Source organism: Tyto alba, unplaced genomic scaffold, assembly GCF_018691265.1.
Source record: "Tyto alba isolate M040663 unplaced genomic scaffold, T.alba_DEE_v4.0 Super-Scaffold_14, whole genome shotgun sequence".
Taxonomy (NCBI): Eukaryota; Metazoa; Chordata; class Aves; order Strigiformes; family Tytonidae; genus Tyto; species Tyto alba.
In genome coordinates this window covers 19,000,481-19,023,585 of record NW_024881276.1, presented here as the reverse complement: position 1 = coordinate 19,023,585, position 23,105 = coordinate 19,000,481, and the positions used below count along the sequence as shown (strand labels likewise).

Here is a 23,105-nt window from a genome sequence, read left to right as displayed (position 1 = left end):
CACTGTCTGTCTTGTACAATAAGTCATAAAACAGTGAATATATACTGGTGAGACTGTTGAATTGATTTCTTGATGATGTAGGTTTCCTTAAGCTTCCACCCATTTATACTGAGTCGGTCTTCTGTCATAATTCTTCATGAATAACTGCCAGCACTGTCTGCTCTTTATATGTTCCAATATAGACTTTTCAGTAAATGTAAAAATCATTTTCTACACAAAAAGGTATTATCTGGAAACAGGAATAATTTGTACTCAGAGTAAGGTGTTTTTGAAAAGATATTATCAAGGTTACAAAGTTAAGCACTCAAAGTTTTAGAGAATTCTTTAATTAAAGCTGTTGTGGTGGCCTTGGTTCTAGGCTGAACCCTACCCAATTCAGTACAGGCTATGGATAGCATTCACACTGCAAGCAGCATTTCAATACTAGGCTCATATTCCTTGTTTAGTTTGTGGCACAGAAAAAAAGATAAAACTACATGGCCTCTTTAAAAGCATTAATTACTTGTATAGCATTGCTTGAAAACTTTGTAGATGATTTAGTTCTCTAGAACATCTTTATCTTAGCTTCCTTTTTTTTCTCTATGATTTCCTTAAGTCACCACAAATCATCCCATTATTTTCAATACATGAACTAGAGGTTTTATAGACTCATTCACAGTGAAAGCCTCTCCTTTGCTGAAAAACAGTATGTGTCAGGGAATTAAAGATATTGGTGCGATTTTGTGCACTGTATCTGAATTAATGTTCATAGTTGATGTTATTCTGGCATTTCCTAGTGTTTAGCTATTTACCTTTGCAACTTTTATAATATACTCTCATTGTAGTGTTTTGAATGTAAATGAAAACCCCCTTGATTCATATGGACACATACTTAATCTTATCTCATAGTTATGTTGCTGAAATAAGTATATTTTCACACCTCCACTAAGTATACTAAAAGTGCTGATATTGGAATTTTGCAATACAGGATTACAAAAATATTTTTGTTTGTAAATGAAATCCTAGAATATGCTGATTCAAGAGTCAAGAATGGGATGAGATGTGTGATCCTTTAATCACTAGCACTTTAATAATCAGACCTATTCACTTCTATAAAATGGATTTCATGCTTTTGAAATGCAATTCTGTAAGCTTTTGCAAGTGGGAGAGGGAGAGGTTACTGCTGGTGACAGTGGCAATAGAAAGAACATAATCCCAAATCTCATGATTAACAGCACTTAAACAGAACAGTTTATTCAGGAAAGGATTTCTGTTGAAAAGCTGTAGTTCCCTTGCCACAGCACTCAATTTATCCTTTCATGTGTTGGGCAGGAGAGTAAGTAGCGAGGAGCTAATTTTCATTGTCCTCAGTCTTGCATTTAAAGAACTACACCATTTCTCTCTCTAAATACTCATCTCTAGTTTTAGTACTGTTGATGAGATTAGTTCATATATGAATGTTAACCTCACTTAAATTTCAATGTTGCTGACATTTAAAGGAAATCAATAAATCAATGTGTTCCTCAATGCAACATATTTTGATGTTCATACTTGGCAGCAAAGCTTTAGAGCTGCAATTACAACAAAATTGTTGTGTTCAAAGAAGTTAACAGTTTAATGCACTCTTGCTACTTTCTGGCAGATGCAAGATTGGATCAAAATATTATGTTGGTAGAGGATTTTGGAACTAGCTACTCTCTTATTAGTGGCGTAGATGTTTCCTCAGACAAGCCCCTTTAATATCTGTGGTGGGCATGTTTTATATTTTGTCATTGCAGGAAATAAACCCCTGACTCACATCCACATGAATGATTAAGCAGGTAACTGTAGTGAAGACCAATATTATAACATCCATATCACCTTCCTGAACTACTGTGAATATACTGTAAAATGAAACCAGACGTTGACAGTGTAATCTCTCCAGCTTTTGTTTTTAAGGGCTCTTTGCACTCTCTGCTACTATTGAATTAATAGACAGTGGAACAGTCCTTTACGTTTTAAGCTCTGGAAGTAGGTTCTTAGGCTACAACAGCAGAAAAAAAAAAAGGAACTTTAAAATCCGCCATAATACGTGTCCAACATGTGTGTTTCTATGTGTCCGTAATTCATACAGAAATAAAATATATGTATGATGTGAATTGTCATCTGATAGGTTGCATTTATCATACATATCTGGTTGCTTTTTCTGCCTGGCCCTCATAGTCTATTATCAAGAAGAATCTCTGCTATTCCTGACTTATGATTTTATTTTTAATGCAGTCTTAAGCTGCTCTTAAAAATAAAAATTTTTTTATTCCCTAATGCAGAACTGTATCCTTTCTCTCCTGCCCTATCAAAAAGCATTTACAGAAAAAGCTGCACAGAGTTTATACCAGTCAATATTATGGCCTCCATTGGTGACAGATACAGAAGAACTTTGCAGGTTTAGAGTATTTATGGCAAAGCTTAAGGCAAATTCTAGAAACACTCGCCTGACACATCAGCATATAAAACTGTGCTACCTCAGTGTCTGTGTGTGTGTGCCATTTGTGTGTATACACACTGCAATTTAATGAGTCTTGTTCCCTATCCCTCTCCTATTGACCCCTGTCATCTTAGACTCTAGGTAATTAAAGTACCTTTCTTAACAGATCCTGTTTCCATCACATCTGGATTGTGATTTAGACTATATATCTAATCGTGAATTGGGCACAAGAATACTAAAAGCATTCCTGAGGAGCATTGGTACACTGTGCTGCTTTTTGTAGCAAACAATCAGGGAGCAGCTTAAAAAAGAAATGCAGTCTTCGTTTTAAGAGTTTAGAGATGCCAGCATAGAATTAGCAATGCTTCATGATTCTTTACAGTCCTTAGAGCAAGGAAGAAAGAGGGGTAGGAACAACATTTTTAAGTCTAAATGCCTCTCAGGGTTATCTGAGGTCTGATGCAATTCACACTCCACACTTTTAGGTTTTGTTTAAAAGTAACAGTATAGCCATTACTGCTCTGGACTGTGCCCACACACTGAAGTTTACGACTCCCTGAAGGCTCCTAAGATTTTACTTTTTTTTTTTTTTTTTTTTTTTAATAGGTGGAAGAATGTGTTCTACATTTGATACTACAAATTGCAGAGGTTTTACTGACATCTTTTTTTTTTATTACATAATCCACCTTTCTATTTTAATTTAAAAAGTGAACATCTCAGGTTCATGGTGACAAAAATCCCCACCTCTCTACAGTATATTAAAGAAGAAGTCATCCTCTGTTCCCTAAAAAGGGGAAATGGCCTGTTGACCAGAGAGCATGAACTGGGAGCAGGGAGTGGCCAGGCTACAGAACAGGGTCTCACCAGCCAGGGCCCCTCCTGCTACCCCCAGCCAAGAAGCAGGGGAGGGCAGGGGGTTTAGACCAGGCCCACTGAGGGGAACCGGAGTCAAACACAGCCCCAGGTGGCTGAGCAGGGCCATGGGGAGAGGAAACGGCTGAGGTTGCTCCAGATAGTCAATCTGTGGTCAGGGTCTGGCAGCTGCACTGACTCTAGGTTGGCCCTGAGCTTCAGCAGGCAAACTTTGAGGAAAGATGCTTTCAGGACCTGAACACCATGAAAGTCTTTTGCAGCCCAACTGGGAGGTATTTTACTCATACCTGTCTCCCATTTGTGAAAACTAATTGCTGTTTCTACCTTTCTGTGTTTTTTAAATTCAGGTGGTCCATCAGATGGAGAAAAAAAGTTAAATTACTTTATTTTACATTTATTAACATTAATTTATGTATTATAAATTTAATATTTCTTTAATTTTCTATTCTAGAAAAAATTAGAAGACTTGAATGCTGACTGGAAGGCAATAAACCACTTAATTCAACAACTAAAGGAAAAGCCAGCATTAGGAGCGTTTGGCCTTTTCTCTTCAGGTGTCTGTAAGTGCTTCAGTATATACATCTTTTGAAATTAGTTAGAAATCACACAGTTAAAATGAAAATGGCTGGAGACAGTCTAAATTCATTCAGTATCCTTACAAATTTCATCTCTAGCTTGTGAATAAGAAGTGGGCTAGTGGGACATTCAATTTGGTTTTTTTATTGTTACCTTTCCATGTTGTGTAATGTGTCCCAGAAGACAAATTAGATTATGGATTTGATGAGGAGATTGCAGCATGCTTTTCAAATTATTACTGTTTCAAAATCTTGTTTCTTTACTCTATGAAGAGATGAGAGGAGATTTTGATTTTCTACATATATTCATGGAGGAAATACTACGAAGGGAGAATACTTATTTAAATTAAAAGATAAAAATGTTACAGGTCAAGTGGATGCAAATTGTCACAGAATGAAATTCTGAAATTATTTTTTATGATATATCAATGAACTGAGACTGTTTCAAGACAAAGCTTGTGTATTCGTAGAAAAGGTTGTGACAACTTGGTAAGAGTAATTCTGCAGTTAAACATTAAGGCTACGATATACATCTCTGGGTCTCCTGAGTTCATGAATTCACAACAAGAGAGTTGATCTCCATTTAATTTAAATTATTTGGACAATATTTATATTAGATTCTTCTCATATCTCTTTGTACCTGCTGGTTCCCTACAAGGATTACAAACTCATTTTTATCTCCTTGATAAATGGATTTTATTTCCCACTGCTTTCCTTTGAAATGTAGTGATTAAGCATGGATGGAAAATACATACATAACAGAAACACTGGGTTCAGTCTCAGTTTCTAGTCTCTAAGATTCTTTACTTGATACTGAACTATCTCAGTTGCTTGGATGAAGAATGTTACTCACCCGTACAATTTGGAAAGCTGCTCATCAGATTTGGTAGTAGAAGGAAATTCCCCCCACTCCATCACATTGCTTGTAACTCAGGCTGTGATACAGCGACAGTAGTCACTTGGAATTTGATTACTTGTAAGATGTTGATCCCTCTTGCTTTCAACATATTTTAATAGGTAGCATACAAGAAAAGCTGAAATTCAAGAATTCTCTACCTTCTACTACTGACTCTCTAGGAAAGCAAAACAGAAAAATCATTTCCCAGAGAAGCAAATAATTGCACCACATAGACAGAATCCAAAATATTCAGTACCAGAAAACAGTCCAACTTGTTAGAATAACATATATCAATTCAAGCAAAGAAGAGGTCTTGTTTATGACATGTTGGATCTTACTAAATAGGAACTATCATTTAGTCATTTAGAACTGCTGTAGTTCCAGTGGCAATCATTGAAATTTTCTAAAAAAGGGCCAAATATCTCTAGTGTTTTTTAAAACTTGTAGTTCAGCAGTACCCTTACTTTACAGGATTTTGTTCTAAGGCATGCTTTAGAAGTTCATGTAATGACATGGGGAACTGAAGGAGATGTCTAATCATTTTTCGCCTTGCTCAAAGCACAGTCAATTAGCAGAGGTTGCTCGGGGTCATGTCAAATCAGATTTTGAATATCTCCAAGGATGGAGACTCTATAACCTCTCCAGGCAACCTGTTCCAGTGTTGAACCACTCTCACAGAAAAAAAGGTTTTCTTCTATTTAAATAGAATTTTTAGTATTTCAATTTTTGCATGGTGCCTCTCATCTTGTCACTGAGCATCACCGAAGAGAGCCTGGTTCCGTTGTCTTTACTCCACCAATCAGATATTTATACACGTGGGTATGATCCCTCTGAGCCTTCTTTTTTCCAGACTGAGACAGCAGGTTTCTGCAAGGATAGAATGTGGTATGTGTTACTAAAGTATTTTTGTATCTTGTTTAAAAAAATGGGGGGGGGGGGGGGGGGGGGGGAAGGGAAGTCGCAGGAAACAGAGATTGAATGTCATGAGTTTTGCTATAAGTTCTGTAGTTATTTTAACCACACACGTTATAGACATTTTTATGGACTTACTTGTCCTGTGCTGCTGATTCTCATGAACCGTTGAACTGGCTATGGGAGAGCTAGCTTTAGCCAAGCCTCCCCAAATCTAAACAATCTCACTGAAAGTTATTTTTAAAGAAAGATGCACAGAATTTTTTTGGAAGGACTCTGTGAAGCAATGGCAATATCTCATGTTGATAATTATTCACTTTCTGATTCTTTAGAGATTTTTGTGGGTATCAGAATTTAATAATGTTGATATCTGTGTTTGAGACCAGGGAATGAAGATGTAATTGGCTAATCTCTACTCTCCTGTCAGGTATCATTTGGTCTAGTCTGGCTGCAAGAACTCAGCCAGAGGGTCTTACTAAATATACCACCTGGTGGCTGTTACAGAGGTAAAGGACCCTGTTTATAATTATTTCTGGGTCTGTGTATTACAGTTTCTTCAGCAGAAGAAGCACTAAAAAATGTCCTTAATATCTCACCAGTCCGATGTGCCCTCAGGCATAATGAACAAGAGCTACTTTTCCAACTCGAAAAATGTACTTAGCTGAAGGGTATGTCTAAAACCTTAGCAAAGCTTGACTTCCAAGACAAGATGATTCAGGAAGGAAATCACACTTGCTATCTGTACTTGACATGATAACATGAATCTGTGTGAATGTCTGTATCCAAATACCTTGATGCATTGCTTAGCTAGCAGTTTGAAAACATTTTAAGCAGAGAGAAATGCAGTTTTGGAATGTGCTTTTACAGTATCATTAGCATTCATATGACTTATATTGTGCTGAAGTGTTACCACTGTATTTACTTACTAAGTTAGGTGAAGTTATATAGTGCCTTGTTATCCCATGTGAATATATTGTGGGGTGGGAGGCATTCCTGACTTTAGTCCTGAGGAAGACATTTTACCTTATTTGCCTTAATTCCAGTAAGAAGTTAGGGGAAGATTTTGGCCTCTTTGATTTAGAGCTATACTTGAAAATACAATTTCTTAAAAAGGATATATATTTATCTTCAGTCATGCTATACGTGAAGTCAGTGAAACCTTAAAAATAACTGCAAATGAATACAGCTGAAAGTACTTTGTCAACTAATTTTACATTTTGCATGTACAGCTAATAAAATTGAGCGTTGTTATATTGCTACTCTTGCAGTTTAACTTATTCAGTGACCAGTTCTTTGTGAACAATCAAATTCATTGTTTTCCCTGAATTTTTACACAAGTTTTTGTCTTTTTGCATGAAGTGCCTACTCAAGTGAAACAGAAAAATGTATGACTGTGAAATGAAGAAAAAAGTAGAGTGAAAGTTAGTGTCAATTACAGCGGTGAAATTATTTCCAAAACTAAGTAGAATTTGTCCCTTTAAACTTCTCAGTCTAATTTTGGAGCATCATTTATAGCAAGCCTAAGGAGAGATAAAAAAAGAATTGTTTTTGTTGTACAATTGTAGCAGAGTTAAAGATGCATTTGACAGAAAGACTTTATAGGCATTGCTAGTTATTGTATATTTAATACAAAGAATTTGAAGAAAGCTGATACTGTATGAGCAGCACTCATAACACTAGCCATCAGCTTTAGGTATCTTTCTTCGAATGCATACAATCGAAGCTCTTCTGTGCTTTCAGGTATAATTTGCTTTGAGAGTAGGCGTCAGAGACTGCATGCACAGAGCCATAGGCTGAGCTTCCATATACAGGTGAAAAAGGCTTTTCAGGATTTGGAATGAATAAGGGAGAATGGAGGAGGAGTGATGTATCAAGCTGAGTCCATTAGAAGTGAGTTGTAACATGAGGATAGTGATCTGTGGTAACTTCACCAGCTGATCTAACCAAAAGAGAACTCATAGCTTATTAGAACAGATATTCAGCTGGTGTGTAGAAAAAAGATTCACAGCAGTCACCTCCAGAGTTTGTAATACCTTGAGTTATGGGGTTTGAATTGAAAGAGTGATATTTGTGATTCTGAGGAAACTAGTGACAACTGAATTTCATCTGCTTCTCCTTTGATATTTTAGTTGAAAGAGTGAATGCTAAGGTGTATCCTTCTGTTTGGGAAAGCTTGGTTTGCCTCATTTCTCCATGGAACAAGTCCCCACCTAGACTAGGCATGCTGCGTTGCTCTGTATGTACCACTGTGACTTAATACAGCTGAAATTCACATGCATTGCTTGGAATGTAATATAACATAGAAACATGTACTGGTGCTACTAAAAATAAACAATTCCTGAGACTAGGTTTTTGAGGAAAATCAGCAGCAAATGAAAGCATGTATGTGAAAGTACATACCTTGATGAAATAAAATTTAAAATGAAAATTCAGTGACCTCAGGAGCTGAAAGTGCTTCTTTAGTGCTGGGATCTGTATTTTCTGCATTTGAAATTTTATTTTCATATTAAATGCATAGTTGAGTGATCTAGTATTCTCTATTGATTAGTTCTAAAATAGAAAGATGTACAGACTGGGCATAGCAGTATCCTACATTATGAAGACTGTCCTATTAAATCTCTGATATGATATTTGATTTAATATTATCAGTAGGGATGAAGGATTCTTTGTTTTTTATTTCATGGATTTCAGAGCTGGATCATGTAATGTCCTACTTCCTCTTTAAAAGCAAAAAAACTATTTGTTTTTAAGAGGTATTCAACAGACACCAACAAAAACGTAAGAAACAAAATTATAACAGCTAGCTTTGGGCAAAAATGCACAATAGATATTATTTTCTTTTTTGTAGTGTTTCACAGCTAATGTGCTCTGAAGCAGTCATTGTTTATATATTATGCACAGTGCTTGAGCGATCACATATGTTGTAGTTCAGAGCTGTTTCTCAGAATTTCCAAATGCTAGTCTGAAAAATCCTTGTGCATTTCATTATGTGCACCTGAAAAGATAATAATATGTGTATTCAGAGGGTAAATTAAAAAAAAAAAAAAAAAAGTACAAATTGGATATTAGAATGTCTGTATTGTTTACAGCAGCTGGCATAGTATAATCATGACCAAGAATACTCAGAATAATTCCTTGGGGAGCACTGAACAATCTAGGGACGTGTGCGTCTACAGTGTTTTCAGTACTAATGCAAACACATGTTGATACTTAAAAATACCTACCTGTTGTGCCTAACATTCACCATTTAAAAGAACCGTGCTATCAGATATTAAAACACTTGCGGGGGGTACCTGGTAGATATTTAATTTTGCAGAACCATTCTCCACAGAGTTGAACACTAAAAATTCACAGTGTGCATCTGTTGTGACAAGTAGTTCTACACTGAATTAGAAGGCAATGCTACTGCCAGTGGTCCATTTTAGTTAGCATTAGTTTTAGAAAACCAATAAAGATGACTGCTAGCATAAGAGTTATAATAGAGAGAAATACTATTTCCAGTAATGGCCATGCCTAAAATTGTATAGTTTCTGACACTGTGCATGTAGAATCTAAAGGAAATGTCTGTTTTTAATATTAGTTATAATTAAGTTTAACCCTAGGAAAAGTTTTACTAAAAGAAAATGCCAGAAGGAAGATGAACAGGGAAAAAGGCAGTAGGGAAGTTTCATAGAGAATACCCTAAGTTCTTGAATCAGTGGAGAGCAGTCAGAGTAGGCTCTTCCTTAAGTCAGCTGGACTAACAAAGTCAGCTGAAAGATTAAAGGAATAGATTGTTGTCTTTTAGCTTTTCTTTTGCTTGCTTTTGGATGAAGGAATAATAGTTTATATAAATAATTTTAATTTTATTTGGTTTGAGTCATTTTACTTTACAGGCTTCTCTAGTAAAGAGGTTCACAGATATCAACCTGAGTTGGCCCTACTGTGTGCACATTGCCATATATCCTGTTTCCCCATTGTGTTCAGGAAAGAAGTTGTCTGATTATTCCATCTGATTTTCATTAAGAAGCTTTTTCACTTCTAACACATGCCACATACAACAGGTAGCAATATGGCACAAACCAGAATCTGTTACCATTTGATTGGAGATTTTTCAAGGTCAGGACCCAGTTTCACAAGCAGTTCTATTTTTCAGTACAGCTGACATCAGACACAAGCTGAAGACAAACTTGTCTAATAAAGCTTTCACATTCAATTTTCTCTCTGCATATAGCTTCAGGAATCTCTGGGGGTCATTCACAGCATGTGCTGCAACACCAACAGGGAGAAGTAATGAAAAGAGTCTAGATAAAAAGCTGACACTGTGCCTTCAGAACTGCATGAATAAAAACATAATAAGCAAGTTTATAAACGCAAATCTCTGTGATACTCAGAATTTCTGTGTTGATCTCTATAGCATATCTTGGTGTGAGGATTTGTTTCTGGATTACCTGACAGGTGAAAAATACATGCAAAATATACCTAAGCCACAAAAGCCCAGTTTAAATCAAAAGAAAAAAGGTTACACCGTTATATTTAACATCCTATTTCAGGGGTTTCGCAGTAGGTTACTCTTTGAAAGTATCTGTAGTAAACAGATGTGACAGTGTAGTTTACAAAGGGAGTGTGGACTTTTACTTTGATTTTTTTCTGGGCTCAGTTGATTAAATAAAACTCAATCTGGGTTACTACTCAGAATTTTTATTATACCCATGATGAAATGTAAATCAGAAAGTAAAAAGAGGAGTTGACTGCTTTGCTGTTATTAAAGAAAATATGGAATCTAGGTCTACATTTTCTTTCCTGTAACAAATTGTTGAAAGTGCAGCTACCAAGATTTACGATGTAAATGAGATTAATCCTATCATCAGTCTTTCAAAGGACAGCATTCACCTATTCCATTTTTAAAATACGATCTGGTATTTTCTTCTGAGGAGTAGGCTTTGCTGCTTGTTTTCTTTCATTTAATTTCTTGATCAATAGTTAGTAGCAGCAGGATATACAGGATTCATTTTGATTATATTCCATGAAATGTAAATGATAGCATACTGTAGAATTCATCAGACTATTATTGATAACGTATACCAGGTGAGAGCACAAAACTAAGTTATAGCTATGATCAGTCTTTTTTACATGGCTCAGGTAACATGGCTCAGGAAGGAATTAAATTAATGTTTATTTTTCTCTAGAACTATATTCAGCACACACTGCACAATCCAATGTTACTAATTTTCAAGAAATGTGGCAACAACACAATTGCATCATTTTTAAAGCACAGATAGACAGAATCAAGAATTTAAATTATTTTATTATGGAAGATAGGGAAAGAGGGATTCTCAGTAGAGTTCCTAGCAAAAAAAGTATCCATAATAAAATGGTAGTTTATGTTCTTTTTCAGTTTTTCTATCTCAGTTTCTTGGCTTACATCACACATTTTTGCTTTAAATCCCCTCTGTCTTTCTCCCTTCTTTTTGTTACAGTAACCTGAATTACTATAACATCTGACTATCCAGATAGCATGGGCTTGCAAAAAGCAGTAATCTCTCTTTTCTGTTACCTTTTGTATAGTAATTAGGCCTATTGGCAACTACATTGTGTGGAAAATCTCTATAATTTTCTAGAATAATTGAAAGTGATAGGTCATTCTGCACACAGTCCTCTTGACCTGTGTGCTGCTCTTTGTTGACTTGTCTTTTTAAAAAAGCAAATCAAGCTGGTTTTTCCTTCTGAAAGGAACAGGGCTCTATGCCACCCTCCTTATATCCTACTGAGAAATTCAGTGGCCCTTTGACATCTTCCTAATATTTCTCTGGTGACTGAAGCTGCCACAGGGTTAGGTCTGCTCTACAGAGAAACAGCCAACCAAAGAGCATGATCAAGTGCGATCACAGATCATGAGCAGAGTGGAGGCCACAGTGAATGAGTAATAAAGCTCATAACTGGTTATAATGTTTCTGCTCTAGTCAGAGGGCATGAGATGGTGAAACACAGACAGACTTGTTCCTTAAACTGTAGAAGGCTAAAATGAGGAAAAGATGGCAAATGGAAACCTCTTCTACTCCAGCTAGCAAATTCTTTAGTCTTGTTTATATGAAGCTTGCCACTGAAATATCAGACTGCTGTCTTTGATTGTATCAGTGTGGAGTAGCAGGGAACACAGCATGGAGATACGGAGGTAGAGATTTGCATTACCGATTTTTCCTTCAAGAATAGATTGATGGCCATATGACACTTAAGTTCCCCAAGGCAGTTCTTCCTAAGGTGAAACTAAAATAGCTGGAAGAACATTAGAGGTTAGTTTGACCTGAAAAGTAAGAATTATATGTATTTTCATGAGAAAGCTTGACAAGTGTTTCACCAAGTAGTACAAGGCAAGATATTTTAACATTTCTGATGAAAGAACAGAAGGTGCTTGCAGTGATTTGAGGAATTAGATTGTCAAAAACAAAGTGGCAGTGATGATGTTGCCTCCTCTATCTTTGAACAACTGTTTTTAATGCCGCAGATTTTTTCTCTCTAAGAATAAGGGTAAACTTGGAAATTTTTGCATGAATACTGTAATGCCATTCAATTAGTTAATAACTGAAGTCTGATTATTTCAAAGCATCTTCAAATCTGTTCTGATTTTTTTTTTTTTTTTTAACTACATGGTACGTAATTCCACTGGCTCCTTGGTATTCTGTATCTCTGTAAAATTTTTGACACTTTTTCTTCAGAGTTCCCCTTGGCTAGAATGGTAATTTATGCCTGTTAAATCAATTTGTACACCTAACAAAATTAGAAGAGGTGATTTTCATGAGAATGTAAAAGTTGGAGCTGATGGCAATATGTGTTTTTCCTTCTATCAAAGAACTAGCTGTCAAAATTCAGTTATGTGCCAATAGTGGTACCCTGGAAATGTAAATTGTTGTCATATAGATTGACATCCAATTGAAAGCTGCATGCTAAATCAAGGAACTTGTTACTTTTACTGACAAAATTAATACTGAGTGGTGCTTGCATCATTTGTGACAGATGTTGTCACAACATTTTTTATATGACAGAACTTGATGGAACACCACAACTGCAGTAGTACAAAACATTCATTTTCATGAAACCCTTTTGTAACAACTGCAACAACTTCTTACTCAAAAAGGCTCCTATCCTTTGGAAAAAAAAAAAATGCTTTCTGTAGAGGTACAAATAATACTGCATTTAAAAAACAACAGAAAAAAGGCTGTTTTGAAAAAAATAATGCTTGGCTCCTTGAACTGAAACTCTTCAGACTGCCCAGGAATGATTGTGTGTATTTCTAGATATTAGAAAACTTAATTAGTGATGCAGGAATCAATTAATGAAAAGACGGGAGGGGAGGAAGAGGGGGATAGAAGAGCAAATAAATACAAAAATTAAATTTTATTTCACTATTAAAATATTAATTTAAATAACAGCAAAAATAATATTACTAGATCACTTTCAAAAATAAAAAATAAATTGCTTATTGACAGTGTCTTAATATTACCAAAAAGACTCCTTGTGTTAATTCTGTCTACTACTTCAAGAGATCCCAAAACAGGCTGGAACATTTCCTAAATACTTTCTTTAGTTAAAAGGTAATTTTATCCTTAAGAATCCAAACATATAGGTAATCTTCATTTGGCAAATAGCAGCTCCACTGACTGTACTCTTGCATATGCAGATTGTTACTATGTTTTACAGATAAATTACTTTTAAATTGGTTGTTAGTATCATGGATCTCTGCGATTCCAAGTGTTCTTGCAGTCTAAAGTTTGTAGCATTTCTGTTTCTCAAAAGACTGACTCCCTTGATGTAATGCCTCCTTAAGGTTTTCTTTCAAAGTTCTCATGAAAAAGGTTAAAATGTTTATGTCTATAGAAAAGGGGAAACCTTTATTTTATGATTGATTAAGACAAAAGGCCATGTATCATCCTGAAACATAAAAACTAATATGCATTGAATGCTCTTAACTGTTTTCTTCATTGTCAAATGTAAAACTCTTTATCAGGGGGATGAAAGTATTTCTAACAGGCCACCGTGAATGAATGTGTATAGCAATTTGGTCAGAAGTTTGCATTAACATTATGAAGAAAATAAGACTTTTGTCCAAAATTTCCATCTTATAATCCACATGATAAATATAGAAATCATTTAATATACAGTATGACTTCACCTGATTTTATGCAAACCACTATAAGCATTCTGAGGCTCTGTATTCATATATGGCCAAATGTGAAATCTTCCACATGGAAGAATACACCAAATGAGAAGCTTGAACTAGCATGAGAGGATTTGAGTCACACCCATAATAAGAAATAACATTTTTTATGTTTTACTATCCATTTTAATTGCGACAGTCTGAATTCCCTACTTGAAGAAGTTTTCTTCATTGCCTTTTAAAACTTATGTCACGAGAGCCTAGAGGAAGACTCAAATCTTTAATGACAATAGAGGATACAGGGCATGGACAAGCCAGAAATAAATTGTTTCTCTCAGCTGTAATTTTCCTGGCACTTCATACCCCAATGAAGAAATAAGGCAATATTGTTTGGGTGGAAAATAACAAACACAAGCATTTCTGATTATATTTGCTTCTGCTATTATAAATAAAAGATATTAGCCTTAACATATGTTTAGTTTATATTATGCCAATATCTCAGCACTTGGATCAACTTCTACATTTGTAAAAAAAAAAAAAAAAAAAAAAAACCCAAACTAATGGTATGAAAAAATGGTTATTTTTTCTGTGGCAGAAATATTGGTGGCAGTATTGCAGATATTTATTCAGCTAACATTTAAACTGCTGAACAGAAACAAGTAACAAACACAATCATGTTTTATATAGTTTGCATAGAACGGAAAGTTTACTTATAGAAGAAGGAGATTTTTAAATCTTAACCATTAAATTGAATGTACTGTTCAGGTTTTTTTGTTTGGTTTGTGTGTTCCACCCTCCCCCCTTTCTGGACTATTATTAAAGCATTATCTGAGTATTGTAACAAATATTCAGTGGTGCCACTATATAATTTCAGAGTATTGTTTTTACCCAACTAATTAAATTACCCTTGGTAGTGTAGTCAGTGATACTGCTATAAATTGAATCTAAACCCACCATATGGTTAGTATATGAAAGGTTCTTGTGATACCTTGTTTTAGTTTCAGTGTCTGCTTAATTCTTAGACTCACTAAAAGCGATCCATTCATACCCTAGCCTTTTGCTTCTCAATTTTTAGTGGGCCCATCAGTCATGTTGAACTTTGCCTAAGGAAAGGTTCACAAGGAATACCATGACAATGCTATATTACCAAAAGGAGACTGAACTTTGGAGCAGTTTATCTTTCAGAAAGGTTTGAATAGAACAATATGTCCAAGCAGAGCAAGAGTTATAAATGCTACCTCAGTTTATAGACATATATTTCTGTCTTCAGTTGGTTTTATACTACCTGTCTCTACTCGAGTCATAGTCTAACTAGAAGAGAGTGCTGCAGATTTAAAGCTTTTTCCACCACATGTAGAGAAGTCAGCTGAATGTTTACATACACTGTGCCAGGATTATTACCACGTGTTATCTTCAGTCTTAGCTGCTTTGTTCCCAAAGCATTCTCTGTCTTAACGCTATTTCCAATCTGTCTTTTAGAGAGTGTTTGGAACCAAGGATATAGCTTTACAGGACCACATAGTGGTTGAAGTTGGAAGATACCTCTGGAGGTCATCTGGTCCAAGCCCCCTGCTCAGGCCTAAAGGAGGCTGCCCAGGATCATGTCTGGGTGGCTTCTGAGTATCTCCAAGGATGGAGACTCCACAGCCTCTCTGGGCAACATGTTGCAGGGCTCGGTCATCCTCACAGTCAAAAAGTGTTTCTTGATATTCAGAGGGAACCTCCTGTTCCAGTTTGTGCCCATTGCCTCTTGTCTTGTCACAGGGCATCACTGAAAAGAGCCTGGCTCCATCTTCTTTGCAGCCTCTCTTCAGATATTTGTAGATGTTGATGAGATGCCCCCTGAGTCTTCTCTTTTCTAGACTCAACAGTCCTTGGTCTCTCAGGCTTCCCTCGTATGAGAGATGCTTCCGTCACTTAATCATCACTGTGGCCTTTCACTGGCCCCTCTCCAGTAGCTCTATAGCTGACTCATACTGGGGACCCTAGAACTGGATGCAGTACTCCAGGTGCTGAGTAGAGGGGAAGGATCAGCTCTCTCCACCTGTTGGCAACACTCCTAATGCAGCCCAGGATATCATTAACCTTTGCTGCAAGGACACGCTACTGGCTCATGCTCAACTTGGTGTCCACCAGGACCACTAGTGCCTTTTCTGCAAAAATGCTTTCACAATGGTTAATCCCCACAGCATGTGCTGGTATATGAGGTTGTTCCTCCCCAGGTGCAGGACTTTGTACTTCCCTTTGTTGAATTTAGTGTTGTTCCTGTCAGCACATTTCTCCAGCCTGTCAAGGTCCCTCTCGGTGGCAGCACCAACCCTCTTTTAGCGTGTCAGCCAATCCTTCCAGCTTTGTGCCATCTGCAAGCTTGCTGAGGGTACACTCTGTCCCATCATTCAGATTCTTAGGGAAGATGTTAAATAGGATTGGGCACAGTATTGACCTCTGGGGAACACCACTGGCCTCCAAATAGACTTTGTACCACTAATCACCATCTTGTGGGCCCAGTGGTTCAGCCAGTGTTCAATCCACCTCACTGCTCATCCAGCCCATACTTGTTCAGATGCTTAATGAGAATCTTATGGGAGACAGTGTTGAAAGCCTTACTGAAGTCAAGGCATATGATAGTTCAAGGCTAGGTTGGATGAGGCTTTGATCAACTTGATCTAGTGGAAGATTTCCATGCCCATGGCAGGTGGGTTGGAAGTAGATGATCTTTAAGGTCCTTTCCAACCCAAACCATTCTATAATTCTATGATATCCACTGTTCTGCCTACATCTGCCAAGCCAACTGTTTCATTGTAGAAGGTGATCAGTTTGGCCAAGTATAAATTCCCCTTGGTGAATCCAGCCTGACTGTTCCTGACCACCTTTTTGTGCTTCATGTACCTAGAAATGGTTCCCAGGCTCTATCACTTTCCCAAGTTTTGAGGTGAGGCTGATCAACTTGTGGTTCCCTGGGTCTTTCACAGGACCCTGAAGATAGAAGTGACATTTGCTTTCCTCCACTCTTTGGGCACCTCTCCCAGTCACCATGATCCATCAAAGTTTATAGAAAGTGGCTTTACAATGACATATGCCAGCTCCCCCAGCACTCATGGGTGCATCCCATCAGGGCCCGTGGACTTACATATGTCCAGTTTGCTGAAGTATTCTCTGATCTGATTCTTTTCCACAAAAGTTAAGTTTTTAAACCTCTTAAGTTCTGTACATGGAAGTTATCTGAAATGCCTCCTATGATGGCAGTATTCTCATCAAATAAATCATTATAATTCCACTTTTAAGTATCTTGCGTATAGAGTATTTGCAGAAGCTCTTTTCAACAGCAGGTCATTATCTTAACTTTTTGCTATGCAGCACAAAGTTAACTTCACCTTAATGTTATTTATGTTACAATGCATGCAAGCATAATGATATGATTTATATCACTGAAATTCCTTGTGTTTGGTAGGGTCTACCTATTTTTCTGACAGACAGTGACATGTTCTTACCCCCATTTCAACCCAGTATTTGTGAAAGCAACATCTTTTCTTTACACTGAGTGAAAGACATAGCTAAACATTTTTATGTTGTGTTTAGAGAAATTTGGAAAAATGCATTGTAGAATAAACAGTTTAGTCACGCTTCTACATATGAAAAGGACAGCAAGAAAATTCTACCAGATCTCTTTTATGACAGAGAAAGATAAATCTAAGAAAGCTGACACTTAACTTTCTACTATAAATTTAAAATTAATATGCTATTTATTAATCTAATAATAGTAATATATTAGAAACCATAACTTTTATGTCTATTTTAAAAATATAGCAGTGTATGTTCACTTGTAAATATTTTTCTTTTCTCCTAACAGTTTTTAACCTTGACTTTCTACTTTCTTTTGAATCTCTAAGAATTATAGGGTACTTAGATTTGGTCCCTCTCTTCATCCCACTTCACAGACTATTTTAGATCTAAACTTTAACTAATAATCCCATAAACGATCAGCTTTTTTTTTTTTTTTTTGCCTGTATTAATCTAAATTATACTTGGAAAAATATATATTTTAGATAATTAAATATTTTAGTTAAATATATATTTATACACATATAAAAATCCATAAAGACTTGTGAGGAATCATTAAGAGCTTCTTGAACATAAAGGAAGTCTAGGCAATTAACTTATATTTTAAATTGATGACAATAGCACGTAAGGTGAATGTTCCCTAAATGTTCATGAAATCAAGTGCTATTACCCACTTATACTCTATAAAAATTACTATCTGTGAAATATCCATGATACAGTTACTAAGTTAAATATTCAAGGCAAAGACAATCAGACATTGGTCAATCTGACATTGGTGTTTTGTTCAGATAAAGAAATATTCACTTTGAACCATATTTTTTGTCTTTAAAAGCTGAATAAAATGTTAATAAAATGTTAGCTTAGAGATACAATATTCTAAGGGTGCATATTTTCCACATTTAGAGCCTTGGGTGTAGTTTTGTTGGCAATAATTTTCTGATCAACATAAAGACTTTATTCTGAGTTCAGGTCATGAGAGAAAAAGCATTCTTGCTTTTAAATTTCAAAGTTAGGGGATTCTATTGGTAATAAATTGGTATTATTTTAGTTAATCAGAGCTTTGTTGCCCACTGTAATTCTTTCAGAATTTTCTTTCAGAACTTCTTATCACCCAGATCACCCAGAACACTTGGCAGTGAGCACCTTGCATGGAAGGGTTGTACTGTATGGGAGAACTTAAAGTACTCTTAACTTTATTTCCTTAACTTCGAGTGACAGAGAGAGATGAGATTATTCATTTATCACTGGGACAAGTCTAAGAAATAAATCAGTGGTCTCAGAACTGTCTTCCCAGATCTTTCTCAGGGAAGCCTGCTTGGAGTTACAGAATATGAACATGGATGCTTGAACCCTGTAGAAAATCAGCTGCAATGACACAACATAAGAAAAAAATCAAAGGGAAAAATACACTTTAGTAGATGATAGATATTCACCTGTGTGCTGTTGTGGAATCTAGTTGTTTCCAATCAAGTTCACAAGGCTGAAGTGCTGCTAAGATGACACTGAGGCTTCCCATGAAATAAGCAAAACCTGCCTGGTGTGCCAGCTCCAAATCAATGAACTGCTGGTTTGCCCACAGAGGGAATGCTCATTTGGTCTATCACTAGAGAAGGCAATGTTGCTTGTGTTGAAATCATTAATTCACTGAGAGATGATGTCTGTGCATATACCACAGGGTACAGCTATTATTCCTTTGTCTCTTCAGAGTGAGTAAAATGCAGCTGGGTTCCCTTGAATAAAACAGAAATGAAGTTTAGTGGGTGTATGTTACTGTTGTTTGTTGTATAAAGGATTTAAGACTGGCATATACCTTAATTGGTACTGCTAACCATGGAACTAAATCCCCCAGATAGACATGCAGATTGAATTAAAATATGCATCCAGTTGCTATATTATTTCTTCTTTGTCAAAAAGCTTTGACCTGGTAGATGCAGTTACCTTACATAATTAAAACTTCAACACTATTTAAAACATTCAGAAGGATGGCTAGGAACATTCCCGTAGATTGAATAAGTTCTGCTTGAGGACTTCAGCTTGAAAGGAGTTGTAGGAAGGCGTTTGAAGCTTTTGGGAGCATTGTCATTCTTCCTGTCTATTCTGTTCCTGTTCAGTACCTAAATAAGAAGGGATTTTTTTGTTCTGAGTTGTCGGTTTGAACTTTTGAAACACAACACTGAAATAAACAGAATAAAAGAAGGGGGGGGGGAAAGTGCTTTGCTGTAGTACACTTCATTCTGCTTTTCTTATTTCTGCATTTAATTTTGAGTTTCAATTTCATGACACATTTCTATTATTCTAATTCTTAAAGTTTAATATTACAGATTATTTTCAAGATGCAGAAATTACCAATATACTCTAGATTTTCATCCAGTGTATTTCAAGGTTCAAGAACAAGTTGAGAATTGCACATAGTTCGGATTACTGTTAGATTGTTTTTCAGCTTTTCGTTAGACATTTTAGTTTTGTGTCTTATTTTCCTATTATTGTTCTACATTGTTTCCTTCTTTATTAAACAGTAGAAAGTGCTAATGAGAAGTTACCTTAAGAGCTACAGGTTGGTGTGGTTTGATGCCTTAAATTCTAATTGTTCTTTTGGTTTTGTGGTTTATCATATCACAGAAGTGAACTAATACAACCGTTACATTAGTCAAAAGATTAAGTCCTTAATCGTATTTCTGATGTGTAGCAGTAGGATACAATTTTCTACTCATATATTTGAAAAAAATAATTTGATTCTAGTTTTGCATTTATAAATTAATTGTCCTGGGGAAAAAAAAAAAAAAAACAAAAAAAAAACAACAAAACAAACCAAAACCGACAAACTATCCCCTTTGAGACACAGAAACTGTCAGTGCAGTTCTGGATAAATCATTTCAGAATAAGATTTGTTGCTACATATTGTGTAATTAATGTTGATTTATATTTCTCTATTAATTTTAATTGATGATTTATATACTTTTCTTGAATGAACCATGTTGTATCTGTGCAAGCATAAAAGAAAGAGAAATAAGGGACAGATGTACTGTTCCAAGTAGTATTTTTGTTCTGAGGAGAGATAAATGTCAGAAGAGAAACATACTGTGCAACCACTTTCTAAAGGTAATTTCTATAAATAATTAGATAACTCAAATGTTTTAACTGCTCAGTCAAAGTGGAACAGATTATTACCATCCTCAGTAGTGGTAGATAGCATGTCGTAGATGTTTAAGCTTTTAAAGAAGATACTGTACTGGACAGTGAAATTCTGCTAGTACCTTACAGTCCTCTCTGTAGTATTTCAAGTTTCTTGATGCAAAATAATTACATCAAAAGGATAAAAAAGCCTAAGCCAAAATTCAGAGCAGTAAACCCATGAATATTAGAAGATGAGGAATACCTTCTTCTGGAATAGCTGCCACTAGAGGAAAAATAAATAAATAAATAAATAAAAATTGTCAAACTCTTGGGTGTATACTCAGGCCAAAATATGTGAGATGCTAAGACATGACAGGCAGTCTTGTCAGACACCCTGAGTCTACTTATGGAGGCTCTTTAGAGTCCCAGTTTAAGAAAGTTTTTCTTCAATTTATCTGAAATACTCATGAGAATAGACATTTCCTCTGAGAAAAGACAACTTCTGTTTAACATTTTATGCCAAACTAAGCAATTGTTTTCCTATTGTCTAAGAATCTCTGAAGTCACAGAGGAAATACAAGGCCTTTACGTGAACTTTAGGCCAGATGGAAGTGGACCTAAGTATCCCTCCCTTGGTAAAGACTGGAAGTCAACATGCATACTTTTCACACTTAACTGCTTGGTAAAGTTCTGGAATAAAACACTTGACTATGTTTTTCAGTAATTGCATGTGTCTTGACCACAATATGGAATACCTCACTGAAAATAATGAGCCTTGCTCTTAATCACTTTGGTCTACACTGTCATGGAGTTCATGTGAGGAGAGGGTGAAATGAGATGATAATTGTTACAGGAAATCATGAGTGATCTGTGGAGTTGAATTCACATCCAGGCGTGAGACAATATAGACAATTCTGTGAAATTATGCCTTTGGTATATATTTTTCTCTAGGTGTCAGACAGATTTTTAATACCCAGCTCAGAGAGAGGAAGGCATAAAAACACATTAAGCACACAAAGCTCTAAATGACAACATTAAAACAAACAAACAAAAAAATAAACCCAAACAAAATATTTTGAAATCTATAGCAAACTATGGTATATTTTATTTTCATTATTTATTTCTCCTTGATGATGTTCATTGCACGTTTTTTTGTCATTCGGGCAATTAAATTACATTCATCAGAGACAGACACGCTCAAAGACTGCTCTGCCATTTTCTCCCCCTGCTGAACAAAGATGAAAAATACAACAGCCTTCTGATTTAAACTTTAAAAAATACAACCGAGGCATTCTTATTGAACTGCAGTTACTATATTCACATAAAACCATTGTGTATAATTATGAGGATATTAATGATTATCCTGTAACCCTTTTTGAATTCACCTTACTTTCTAGACAGAGCAGTGAAGTCAGAGAAAGTGATGACTAGTATTTTCTCAATGACTTTCTGGGAGTTATTGGTTGATGAAAAACTGAATATGAATCATCAATACATGCTCACAGCCCAGAAAGCCAGCCACATCCTGGACAGCATCAAAAGTGTGGCCAGCAGGTTAAGGAAGGTGATTCTGTCCCTCTGCTCTGCTCTCATGAGACTCCACCTGCAGTGCTGTGTCCAGCTCTGAGGCCCCTAATCTAAGAAGGACATGGACCTGCTCGAGCACGTCCAGAGGAAGCCACAAAGATGATCAGAGGTTGGAGCATCTTGCCTGTGAGAACAGGCTGAGAGAGTTGGGGATTTTCAGCCTGGAGAAGAGAAGGCTCCGGGGAGACCTTACAGTGGCCTTCAGTCCTTAAAGGGGACTACAGGAAAGCTGGAGAGGGACTCTATCAGGGAGTGTAGTGACAGGATGGGAGGTAATGGTTTTAAAATGAAATAGGGTAGATTTGGATTAGATGTGAGAAATAAATTCTTTCCTGTGATGACAGTGAGACACTGGCACAGGTTTCCCAGAGAAGCTGTGGCTGCCCCCTCCCTGGAAGGGTTCAAGGCCGGGTTGGACGGGGCTTTGAGCAACCTGGTCTCATGGGAGGTGTCCCTGCCCATGGCAGATGGATTGGAACTAGGTGATCTTTAAGGTCTATTCCAACCCAAACTATTCTATGATTCTATGATTTCAGCACTGAAGTTTGTAAGCTCCAAGTGTCAACTCAGTTAAACTAAATAACTACTAATAGCACTTTTTTTTAACGTTGACATTCTTTTCTAGCTTCAAGGTACATTAACAAGTGAACAAAATAGCAAGTGAATGTACAAATGAAATAGATTTTGTTTGTATGTATATGAAATGTAACTCTATTGTAACTTCCTTTTGCCTTAAAAGAACATTATGTACTTTCCTTTCTTGTTGCCTTGTAGATCTTAACAGTGTTCCATCCTTCCTCACTAATCCTGCTTGGTGTGGCTTTGTTTTAGATGTTACCTTTGGTTGATGGCCCAAAGTTGACAACTGTGTGGGCCGCATCCATTTGTTGGAGCCATTCGTGATCTACCATTCTGTGGAAGAAGTTGAATTTTCCTCCCCTTTTCTCCTCCCCTGCGGCAGTAGTTGCCAAACTCCCTCCTTCATTTGCTGACAACTAAATGAAGTCT

General features: G+C 36.3%; 1 protein-coding gene across 19 annotated transcripts in view; it reads left to right on the top strand.

Moving 5' to 3' along the window:
• The window catches only part of DMD (dystrophin), a 1,076,492-nt gene that overhangs the window by 704,820 nt on the left and 348,567 nt on the right, over nucleotides 1-23,105 (top strand). For all 19 annotated transcript variants that reach the window (XM_042788288.1, XM_042788292.1, XM_042788293.1 and 16 more), the window contains one exon: nucleotides 3,768-3,876. In XM_042788288.1, the coding sequence (XP_042644222.1) occupies nucleotides 3,768-3,876 (109 nt within the window). The remainder of the gene's footprint in view (nucleotides 1-3,767; nucleotides 3,877-23,105) is intronic.